This window comes from Anomalospiza imberbis, chromosome 1, assembly GCF_031753505.1.
Source record: "Anomalospiza imberbis isolate Cuckoo-Finch-1a 21T00152 chromosome 1, ASM3175350v1, whole genome shotgun sequence".
Classification (NCBI taxonomy): Eukaryota; Metazoa; Chordata; class Aves; order Passeriformes; family Viduidae; genus Anomalospiza; species Anomalospiza imberbis.
In genome coordinates, this window is record NC_089681.1 from 42,735,462 (window position 1) to 42,747,824 (window position 12,363).

The following is a 12,363-nucleotide window of genomic DNA, read 5'->3' on the forward strand; positions in this document are numbered from 1 at the left end:
TTCCCATTTGGTGTATTTTGTACAGTACAGACTGGAATAAACATGCAGCATGTTTGATCAGGTTCCTGTACCTGCTTCCTACTTGCTTTTATTACCCCAAATAATGAAATTTAACCTCAAATTATTAGGATGCTGCTATTTCCAAGACTATATCCAAGACCATTCACCAGTAAAGTGGCCACAGTCAGTTCATACACTCCTGGCTTTACATTCTGGGATTTCCAGATAACATAATCACCAGCAATGTGTTCTCCAAGGTCCATCTGTCCACAAGTCTTCACATTCATTTGGAATATGCATGCCCAAATCACAATATCTTCTCCAGAATTTAGTATTTATTTGATTTTTTTCTTTTTTTTTTCCCAAAAAAGGCACCTATGTCTTGTGCTGGTATTTATAACTAAGGGAAGACTATTGCTATTGCAACAGGTCTATTTCTACAGGAATTCTGCAAAGCAATCAGCAAGTAGTCTGCAATTATCTCTTTCTATACCCACCAAATCCTCAAAAGTACCTACATTACCTACAGAGTTTCTCTTTTCATTATTTCCAATTTTAGAAATTGTCAGCAGAAATAAAAAGCATAAAATTAGTTTATATTCATGGTGAATTAACAATGTTTCCCAGCTTTTAGGATTTCAACATTCAGAATTTTGCATGTCTCCTCCTTTTGGGATTTTTGTAACACATTGCATCCCACATTTGGGCACTTACAAGATTCAGAGGTGTGGCAACAATAATTTATAAATGTTATTATTATTTATTTGCAGTGTTAACTTAGGTAAAGAGGAATGCTTAAATTTGCAGGAATTTCTCTTTGAAAGATAACATCAGAGACTTTTCAAATTTATCTACTTTTTTATGAGTCCTTAAGATTAATTTTTTGCTTTTCTGAAGAACAAGGCTGGACTGGATTAAATTCCATTCTGTTTGACAAATAATTGCAATGACTGATAAAGATTTTTTCGCACTTTGATGACTGTATTTGAACTGTCACTTTAAAATGCTCAGAGACATTTTTATAAAATAAATACTTTCCACAAACAGAGTATTTGTATAACAGAGTAAGTTGTATAGAATTGTCAGAAAGACATATATCTGCAATTTTGAAGACTGTTGGCTAAATATCTGCACAGAAATCTTCTTCTGATGAAAACGAAATAATTTCACAAAGCAAATTATTTGATCAACAGTGGTAGTACTCAAGGTGCAACACATGTAGTTATATTCTGGTAGAAGGCGGTAAACTGACATGTTCTATTTTTTTCCCAGATAATTTAATTAGTTTCAGGAGAAAACTGTTCAAGAGAGAACTGCTCTCAGAATATGATTTTTGCCCATTGCACACTGCCTACTTCACCAGTAAAATCCAGCTTCCCGCTGAAGGTTTCAGCAAAAAACTGCTTTTGTAGTGAGGGAATTCTCAAAGGGAGGCCAGAAGATGAACCTGAGTCTGTGTCTGCATTAAAGGCAGCAGAAACAAACAGTACACTGTGTGTGATAAGTGTAGCTGCCTGTTAAATGATATCCCATGACTGCCTATGCTAATGGGCACCTCCGGGTAAAAAATATGGTGCTAATAAAGCCTCTGCTCTGCTTTCCTTGGAACAAACACTTCTGGCACTCAAAGCAGCTCTCTGCTTCCATCCTCATACACCTTCAGCCTGTAGCCAAGAGCAGCTCTCAGCCATTTATGAAATTAGCTCTTTAAAAGAACCCCTCAAATACAGCCTTTTCCAAGCAATTTTTCACTAGTGAGTCTGGGCCAGTGTGCCAGGGCAGGGCAGAAGGGCACAGCTGAAAGAAGGCGAAGATGGCTTGAGTGACAGGAGGTGCTATGCACTGGGAGTGGAGCAGAACTGTCTTTGAGCTTTTTCTTGTTATATTCTACCCTAAATGAAGCAGCACAGATGCAGCAGAAAGGATTTTTTTCCCCATGACCCTCTTTCTTTTTTTTGGTCTCATTTATGCTGGGTGGTGGATAATGACAGTATCTGTAGGGGGAAAAAAAACCCAAAACAGTAGCTGACATGAGCCAGAGGTCTGATATTAACCATTTCAAGGGCAGTGCTCAGTTCAGTGGCTCTATGTTTAGCAGCTCTTTCTTGGACAGCCATTGCTTGAATACCTGCCAGGTGAATGAATGACTTCTTTTCCCATTGATAAGAGAAACTCATCTGGGAGACCAGCAATCTACTCGAAACAACCAGAAGAAAACTGTACTTGATGGTGAAAAGACACATGCAATCCTGCCTGTTCCAGAGCAGCAGGCATTAATTCTTAAGTTGCACAGAACCTAATACTTAGCATGACATTGTAAGTTTCTCCTTTTACTTTTTTTCCTTAAGAAGAGATTGATGCAGTATAAATCTTTAAACAAGACCAGCAAATTACTCCTCCTGGGTTATCAATGGAGACCAGAAGATAAGTCCCATCCATGAGCTACTTGGCACAAGCTAGCAAACTGCAGGACATCTGCACTAATTCTCTATGAGGAGAACCAACAGTTCCACAAAAGCAGAACACAGTTCATAAATAAGAGGCACAAAATTAAAATTAACAACCAGTATATTTTCAGCCAGCCAGACACTCCCAGCAATGAGGCTGTTGTTAGCCCTTTGTTTTTTTTGCATTCGCTTTGCATGCAGTTGCATACATGCTTTGCTATCACCGTCCATTTAATTGGATACTTTTGTCACCTCAGACTACTGTATTCTGTTACCATGAAAATGAAGTGAAAATGTCATCCTCCTAAACATAAGATTTTAAAAAACCCCAACTGAATACAACATAATAGCATCTTTCAACACATTTGCTCCTGAATGGGAGAAGCCAGCTGCTGGGCAGGTACTAAACCCCCTCTGGGTTTTGTGTCTGGCAGACTGCTTATAATGTGATACCAAACCTTTAATTCATACTTCAGCTAAGGACATATTAAAATTATGAGAAGTGTGCTACAAAAGTGATTAAATGATCAGCTCTGTGGCTAATAACACAGTAAATACTCTCCAAAATATTTTCCATTACAAGTTGGCCTCTCCAGTATGTTTGGACAGCCTAAGATAAACATTTCTGCAACACAGACAGATGTAACCTCAAAACTAGGAACTTAACAGGGTGGTAAATTTCTATCTACAGTGAACATTTTTTAACATACTTACCACTGTATGTAGCACAAGCATAGTTGGGTTGTCATTCTAGTCTCTATGTGAGGACTAAAACCCACTTGTTTTCTCTGTGTTGGTCCTCTCCCTGCTGCTACTGCTGACAAGAGTGCCTTTGGTTAGGGTATTTTTTTGAGTTGGTGTGGTAAGGTCCAGTAAAGCACATATACCCAAATCTGCCTTTCTAAGTATTTGCATACAATTTTGGATGGAGAAGAAAGGATACACTCCATTACAGATTTTATATGTATTTTGCCTTTAAAGCTTACAGCACATGACTGTGCTAATAGAAAATGCAGCCATAAAGGGAAAAAGACTGAATCTCAGAAGAGAAGTCAAAAAAGGTCACTAATCAAGTGGGAAATTTCCCAATAAAACCTAGAGGGATTAAGACAGATACGCAGAGATTACAAGCAGGTTCACGCTCTCTGAAGAGCTGCCTCTAGCTGGCCTTCTGGAAATGGAGGGGTCTGACCAACATTGCACTTACTTTGCTGCACCCTAAATAGAAGAGGACTGGAAGCAGCATTTTTTTCTCACAGAGCTGCTATAAAAGCATTTAATTTGCAGGGCCCTGCTGAAACTCACAAATGCTATTTCACAAGAACATTGGAGAATACAGTTAACATACTTAATAAAGTCGTGGCCTGTATCCTGCCCCACCCTTGTATGACTGAATCACTGGCATATTTGAGGTAAGTTCCTAATACAAACAGGTTATTATTTGAAGTCTGCCCAGGCACTCTGATTAGTGTCCTTTGCAATGCCAGATCACACAGTCCTGGTTTGTCAGTGGTGCGAAGGACAGACTGGATAGCGCAGTGGGCAGGGTGGAACAATGGTAGGTTAAAGAAGTGCTGGCATACTTACAGTTGCATTTCTTCTGAACAAATCTAAGCTTGCATGCTGTTCGGTAGGTGGACAAACGGATGCGATCCAGATCCTGAGCCCCTAGTGGAAGAGAATAACGGTGACATTTGTATGGAATATGACCTGTGCGTATCTTCGCTAGCAGGGAAGCCAGAGAACAAAGAGGACACATGAGCTGCCTCCGTTTAACAATTTTCAAGGCTCTCTCCTTTGCAGAGAGAGTAGAGAGGAGTGAGGAGTAACAAGGGGAATATCAGGAGCTACAGTGTTAAAAGAATTTTAGAAAGGAAAGCAAGGAATAGTCAGCCCACTGTGTCTGTCACTTTGAAGAACAATCTGGTCAAGCTGCAGGCTAAAAGACACACTGGCCAGGCTCCAACAGCAGGGAAAGCCTCAGCAGAATTTCAATATTCAGCAAAAAAAGCTCATAACAAATATTCTTTAGCTGACATGCCACACCACAGCAAGGTATTGCCCGCAAACCAAATCAGAAAACATACTGTGCTGTAACATAAAGACTTATGGCAATCTGCAGAAGGGGGCAATGACAAGGGGTGTGCAGCCTTTCTCCATTTTGTGGATGTATGTTCTCTGCAATGGAGACCTCTGAGGGTCAGCTCTATGCTCCACACAAAGCTTGGCCCTGGCTGCTGCAACATAAAGATCCGGTAACATTTCCAAAGCAGCTGTCCAAGAGATGGGAACAAAGTGGCAGCTACCTCCCAAACAAGGACAGTACACAGGGGCCAGTATGGGGGCAGACCCTGGCACAGTGTCCAACAAACTCATCCAAACAAGGTACAGTCAGGATATACGAGGAGTGGAATACAGCCCTGCTTTTACACAAGCTTCCTAAATGCTTCAAGATTTTTCAGCTGAACTGCAGAACATACGGCCATGTTGGCATCTGTAGCAGGATACTCTAAGTGGGGGTAAAACAGCTCAAATTTTCTCCCTTTCGCATAAGTTATCAGTGATGGATGGAGAAGGTGGATCATGCTGCTTTAGGTGTTCAGGAATGCTGAGACCAGCCTGACTCCACAACCCCAAAGTTAAACCTTCCGGGGACATGAAAAACAGTCTTGCCTGACAGAAATCAGCACTGGTGAGGATGTGGCACACAAAGTTCCTGATAAAGAAAGCAACAAATAATAGTAGTGATAACTTATCTGAAGCTGCTGAGCTGGCATGGGGAGCCTAGAAACATTTGTAAAATCACGTTATACTCTAAAAGCTCAGTTCCATTTTTTAATGGCAGGGACTTCCAACACCTTCCTTTTGGATACATATGTGGCAATTCCTCCCTTGACTGGGGATACCCCTCAAGGTTATTCCTTGAGGTCAAGTGGAAGAGATAGGCCCACAGTGCTGATATGGGCGAGTAACACCAATCTGAACTTAATAATTATTAAGCTACATTTGAAATAATTTATTTAATAAATAACACCCAATATAATTAGTTCTAAATATCTATACTATCTGGTAAACAATTTTAATTAAAATATTTTAGTTTAATTGTTACCATTATCACTAATTTAAATACAGATTTATTTTATTCCTATAAATATATTTGGTTTACTGTCCTTAATCCTGCATGATGAAGCCATATAAAGTATAAGTTACATCTATATAATGCTTAAGAAATAAACTCTTGATCATGTCTGGGACTAGGATTGGATCGAGTTCTACTCAGACTGCTCTCTGAGAAGGAGTTTCCAGAGTGAGGGCGATCCTTTCTGCACCTTGTGACTCAATTAGAGGGCTTCCTTCTCTGATAAATCTTGTCTGAAGCTTCCATTCTGCCTGTGGCAGCATCATTCACTCACACTTTTCACACTTTCTTCCTAAACAAGGTCATCCTTTGGACCCAAATTTTTCAAATGTGCTCTGGCCTATGGCAGGAAAATGACAATGATACTCTCTATTCTCCCCAAATTCTGCTCTTTTCTTGACTAAATTCTCCCACACCATCTTCCCAAGGCTCCCAGCTACTCCCTTTTGCCAGTTACATCATCTGCTTCTAGGAGAAATTACCTTTGACTACTTAACATCAGGTATGGCAAGTATTTTTGTGAGTTTTTTCTGTCATATCCTTTCTTGTTAAAATTATACAGGTTCTTTTCCTTCTTCATTAGTATCTCATTGACAGCTTTAGGAAAATTTCTTTGTAGGTGAAAGGGAGGATAAAGCTTGCAACACTAAGCTTTTCCTTTTTAACAGGAAAAATAAGTAAAATTAATGTAACTTTTTCTCTCTTCAGTGAAAGCTATCAATAAACTTCCAGTGCTCCTTTATAAAGCTTCAGCCTTTTAACAAGGTTTAAAGAGTGAAAGCAAAGTGAGACTCTGGCTCATTGAGCTTCTTCCAGTAGTAATACTAAATAATACTAAATAAACTAATAATACTAAATAAACAGTAATAATACTAAATAAACAAATTTGTAGGCAACACTGCCCTTTCCCCCCCTTTTTTACTATTTGAACACATAGTGGATGGTATTATTTTGATATTATTTGGGGAGTAGGTGTTGTTGATAAGACCCTGAATAGACAATTTAATTTTGTCATGATTCACATTTTGCCACAGTCAGAGATTTATTTGTCAAAAAACATCTGTAGAAAAGTGCCACTGCTTACGTGATGGAGAGTCCTGATAAACAAGTGGAAAGATGTCCAAGACTGAGCATGGCAAATGAGACAGCAAATTTCTAACTTCCCTACAGGCTTGCCAGTGGCCTCTCCTTTCTTCTGCCTGCTGCCCGCGCCTCACTCTGTTTCCTCTGATTATGCTCATGTCAAGTAACACTGTTGGCAGTTTATAAAAATAACAAAGGGACACACTGCAACTTTGACTGCTGTTTTCTTGCTGGATGATATATGCCAACAGTGATGTACATTTTGAACTCTTCATCAATGTGGATATACCTGGGCATGTCAGGTCAGACTAAGGTAAGACTAAGACCTAGCGGCTTGACGTCCACCAGCATTTTGAGTTATGAGACAAGCTTTAACCATGGGACTCTACAGAAGGTGATAATGATTATGGTATCAATTCACAAATGTTTGTAATTTGGAACTTTTCTTCTGAAGGAAAGGAAACAAAAAAGGTCAAACTGGACCTCTCAAAATACAGGGGAAATCACAGTGGTTCAAATTTAAAGTCAGAATCAAATCCTTCTATTCCTTGTTCAGGACACACTTTCCACTTAAAAAGGCTTATAAAGTTGGATTTCTTTTTTTATTTTTTCCCCTCTTTTCTATCTTGTGTAGTCTGGAACATGACCCACTTTCTACAATTATTGTGGTGTTTTAATCACAGACTTGCAGATGTAGATCCCAAGAACCAAAACCACTGACAAAAGCCTTTATATTACGAATTCTCTTCCTCTGATATTGGCAGGTTGTGGAATTTACCTAATACCATAGGCTTATGCCTATCAGAACGTTAAGAAGCTTCACATGGCCCACAATATGTAGGGCATCAGGAGCACACAATTTTTGTTACACATGTTAAACATGTGGGCTTGCACACAGCTGAATGTGATTCCAGGATGAACTTTGTTTCCAGTGAAGCACACCCTCCACACACAGAGGTATCAAAGGGCTCTCACAATGCAAAGTTCAATGTTTTATGAATATGGCTAAAATACATTTATTTTCTCCACAAAGACTTAATATTTTTCACTCATTTTACCTAGTTGCAACATCCAGTTCTCTGTGTACATTGGTAGTACACAGGTGGAGGAACAGAGGCAGGTGAAGAGAAGAGGGAAGCACACGTGAGATAAACCAGACTGAAGTAAGTGAAAGAAGAAAATAGTAGACTATAATTAGTGGTGTATAATACAGGAAAATAGTCACTCCACTGCTTCCAAATGCTGATTTTCCCAATACCTCCTTAACTCCTGGAAAACAATCCAACATCAAAATAGCCTACAAAACTGTGGAAACCAACAACAAATCCTCATAGAAAAGTCCTAAATATTTTAGGAATATTTCAAATTAATTGAAATTAATGGTACTTATGTCACTGAGTTTAGCTGATAAAAAATCAAGGCCCTTCTGTAATTCTAATTAAAACTACTACTATCAGTATGTTCTGATAATGGACAAATATATTTTTTTATTGTGGCCAAAGTACAACGCCTCCCTCCAAGGTTCCAAGATGCTGTACACAAAAGACAACTGAATCACAGAATATTCTCAGTTGGAAGGGACCCACAAGAATCATTGAGTCCAACTCTTGGCTCTGCACAGGATACTCTCAAAAACCACACCATGTGCTTGGCAGTATTGTCCAAACGCTTTTTAAACTCTGTCAGGCTTGGTGCTGTGACCAGTTCCCTGGGGAGCCTGTTCCAGTGCCCAAACACCTTCTGGGTGAAGAACCTTTCTCTAATATACAACCTAGACCTCCCATGACACAGCATCATTCCATTTCCTCAGGTCCTGCCACTGGGCACCAGAGAGAAAATATAAATGAGAAATATTCATGAGTTACAACAGCAAGTGCCGTGTGACACTAAAACAATTACAGGGCACAACAGAGCTAGTGGGCACTGTGGAATGGGCCAAAACAGCTCTTGGTAGGCCATCTCAGTGGGAAGTCTTTAATTTGGAGAGCTCAGATGCAGGGCTCACACACATTGAATTCACCAGCACACACCTGGTCTTTCATCATGCACAGTAACTCCAGTCCCAGTAATGCTCATCTTAGTCTGCCACCAAAGATCAGGGAGATGCTCTGTCATAGTTTACTATGAGGCAGGGGACAAACAACAGGAAGCTTAGTAATTACACACAAAACTCAGGTAAATCTATTAACACAGTGACAGTCTCAAACTTGACATGTAACAGAATTTCCTGGAGAAACAGTGGATTGGGTGTAAGAGAAATGAGAGATGACTGTCAGAAGTGCAGGAACACTGTTGGTATGGTACATCCCTGACACACTATCGTGCAGGGAGCACAAGACTTCATTAGGAACTACAAAAAATTACACTGAAGCGGGGTATGAAGTACGAGTCCCTGTACTCTGTCTGGCTGAGATGCAGTTAACTTTCTTTATAGCAGTCTGCATGGTGCTGTGTTTCAGATCTTTGGTTAAAACAGAGTTGATAACACACCGCTGTTTCAGCTGTTGCTGAAGAGTGCTTGCACAGCACCCAGGCTTTTCCGTTTCCTACTCTGTCCCCTCCCAGGGCTGTCTGGGGATGGGCAAGAGGCTGGGAGGAGAAACAGCAAGAACAGATGCCCCACCTGGCCAAAAGGTTAGTCCACACCATATAATGTCATGCTCAACAATAAAACTGGGGTAGGGAAAGAAGGGGGAGGGGAGTTTTGTCTTCCAAGGCAGACACTATTCCACAAGTAGTTGGGCACCAGTTTGCTTTTGGGAAGTGGGGAATAGCCACCTTTGCATCACTGGTTCTTGGTTTCTGTTGTAATTTTTTCCCTCTCTTTCTGCCACCTAATCAAGTCTTTATCTCAAGCAACGAGTTTGCTTGCTTTTACTCTCCCTACATTCTCTCCCATTCTGCTGGGGGCTGGTTAGGGATTAAGCAAGTATGTGGGAGTTTGGCAGCTGGCTGGGGTCAACCCACTACAGATACCTCCAAAAAAAGATGTAGCTTTTGGAGACCTTTATCCCTTTTCATTGCAACCTTTGTACTCCATCATCTTTGTCTTAAGAAAACTACGAATTAAAATAATTTAATTTAAAAAATCTGATGTAAAAGACCCCTCTTTTCTGCTTTGGTCAAATCAGCTCATTTTCATGCGGTTTTGGTCTCATGATATTCATTTGTGCAACAGAGATTTGAGGTGGAAAGCTTGCATAAATTTTACTGACATTGCATAGCAACTGGCTTGGTCTATCACAGCAAAACATTTCCAGGAAGTACTTACGCATTTCTGCAAACAGCTGCCTTCTTTCTGCCATGGTATTTCCTCTTTTCCCACAATCTTCAATCATTCTGGAAGACAAAATCATGTGAAAACATTAAGTATTATTCCCAGACTGAACATATGTCCATAAGCATCCAAAATTGATCCCAAAGAACCTTTGAGGTTGACTGGTGCTCCACGTGTATCCAATGCCTTTTGCCAGCCCCTCTGTGGCGTGGTTTGTGGAGAATCTGGTCCCCAAACTGTCCTCCATTCTCTGGACTCTGCTTTCAAGCATTTGTTCCCCCCCCGCCCCTCTCTCCCAAAGGCAGCGTTCAGTTTTTCTGCTTGATGTAACTAACTGGCTTACATAACACAAGCTCTGAAATTCATTTTAGGTTTTCTTAAATAAGGAATCCTCAGTTTAAATTATGTAAGAGAGAAGAAATCATAAAAGATTTGGATATTATTTTATAGTCTCGAAAATGATGTTCTAGCCAATGCTATGTGGAGGAGACAAAAAAAAAACCAACAAACAACAGCAATTAAATCTCTGTTCCATAACATAATACATGTTATTTACCCAAGTAAACACTCTCTCAGTATTCATTCAAATTTAGACAGTGTATCTCTGGTTAAATGAGTTTCACAAAAAGGCTCAGAAGTAAGAATATATTTTCCTTCTGTTTTCAGATAAAAAAAAATCTTTTGACTATTTTGAAGAGCACTACTGCTGGATAGAGTAGAGAGAAATCTGACAGCTTCTCTCTCAGCTAGCATTCAAACCATAAAAGACCAAAGCTTTCAAAGTGAAGATAAACATCTTTAGCAGCACTCAAAAAATTAAAACTAGTGTCAGCATCACCACTTCCTATGGGTAATTACCCTGTCGAACCAATATCCTTTCCTGCCTGCCAAGTCTTGTTAGAACTTCTGACCTGCATTTTAATTTCCCTCCTCATGTCAACTAGACTGTGCAAAATAACATCACACTACCTAGGTTATAAAGGAGATGTTCTATAGAAACCTCCAGTCAAAAATATTGCACCATATCCCACAGCAAACCTCCATATGTATACAACAAGAAGGATAAAATACTGGATGCTGAAGTCTACCATCACCAAAGAACTCAAGATAGAAAACAAGTTTCCTTTTATTTCCCAAAGACAGAAAGGCAATCACATAACAGGTGTTTTCTTGTGGGTTTTTTTCCCCTTTCAGACTGCACTGTTCAAATGAAGTGGTGGTACATTGTAATTGCCTTTTCCAAACAGCATATTCCATTCTCAGAGCACTGATAAAGACTGTGCTAAAGTGCCATCTATGGTGGGCATTTTGTGATGTGAGCAGCAGTCCCACTAGGACGTGGACAAAGGGTATGGAGGCAGCCTCTTTGCAGGGATATTCAAGTCCACCTCATATTCAAGTATGTTTTCATTTGTCCGGGAGTGATCAGGAGGTGCGTAGCGTGGCATGAAGTCTGAGCCAACATATCTTCCCCTTCTGCACAGATAACAGCTCTCAGGATAGTGCTTCACAGAAGTGGTCACTCAGCCTTTGATCTGAGGTAGCTGGTGTCTTGGAGGTGTCAGGGAAGACTCAAACCTCCCTGCAAAATGAGACAGCTCAAGATATGCCAGGCTCAACTAGCATCTTAATTAGACAGCAAGAAGCAGTATCTTTTTTACATGAATCAGCCTTAAAACTCTTCCCATAAAAAATTAAAAGCAATATAATTCCACTAACCATGGCTTGAGCTCCCCACTCCTTTCTGTTCCGAATGAAACTCAAAGTGTAGGAGACAAATTTGCCATGGGAAATGACCAGATCTCACAGGACAGGTGGGTTAATAAAGCCCTTTGAAAAGGTAATATCTTTTACTAGGTAGGGCAGTTGAGTGAATACTTCAGAGTAAACACAATTTTAGATTAATATTTATTGCTTGTAGAGTTGGTTATAGGCCATCATATTTTTCTATGACTTCTCCTATATTCAGCAATATTCCACAATGTGCAACTTGCTTTCAGACCACATATTACATGTGTTATTTGACTGAGGTTTGGGTAATTTAATTTTGGCTCAAGGATGACATCATCTTCCACTTCTTGACACAACTGACACTTAAAACTTACAGATGTTTCTCCAGCTAATAATTTGCTGTTTTCATTCCACAATGTTCTCTAACATTTGTGAAGTAATTACTGGTCTCAAGAGTGATTAGTACAAATTTTATTGAAAACATAAGGGGTGCAACTTTATTCTTACTTGCTTCATATTGACACCTGGAGAAAAATATTCCTTAGCTATTGCTTTTAAATATCTTCCAGAGCATGGAATGTGGCTCAACTGTGACCTTATTCACCATGTGGAAGAATTTTCCTGGTCAAAATGAAGTAACAAAAAGTATTTTTCTAATCATGCAAATTGTACAGCATGTTTTCCAC

The 12,363-nt window shown here is 39.7% G+C and overlaps 1 protein-coding gene across 23 annotated transcripts in view; it reads right to left on the bottom strand.

Annotated features, from left to right (window-relative positions):
* The window catches only part of DTNA (dystrobrevin alpha), a 223,102-nt gene that overhangs the window by 87,034 nt on the left and 123,705 nt on the right, over window positions 1-12,363 (bottom strand). For all 23 annotated transcript variants that reach the window (XM_068189369.1, XM_068189383.1, XM_068189405.1 and 20 more), the window contains 2 exons: window positions 9,941-10,008; window positions 4,035-4,115 (listed from right to left, as the gene is read on the bottom strand). In XM_068189369.1, the coding sequence (XP_068045470.1) occupies window positions 4,035-4,115; window positions 9,941-10,007 (148 nt within the window). In that variant the 5' untranslated portion in view covers window position 10,008. Of the gene's footprint in view, window positions 1-4,034; window positions 4,116-9,940; window positions 10,009-12,363 lie in introns of those variants that run through there.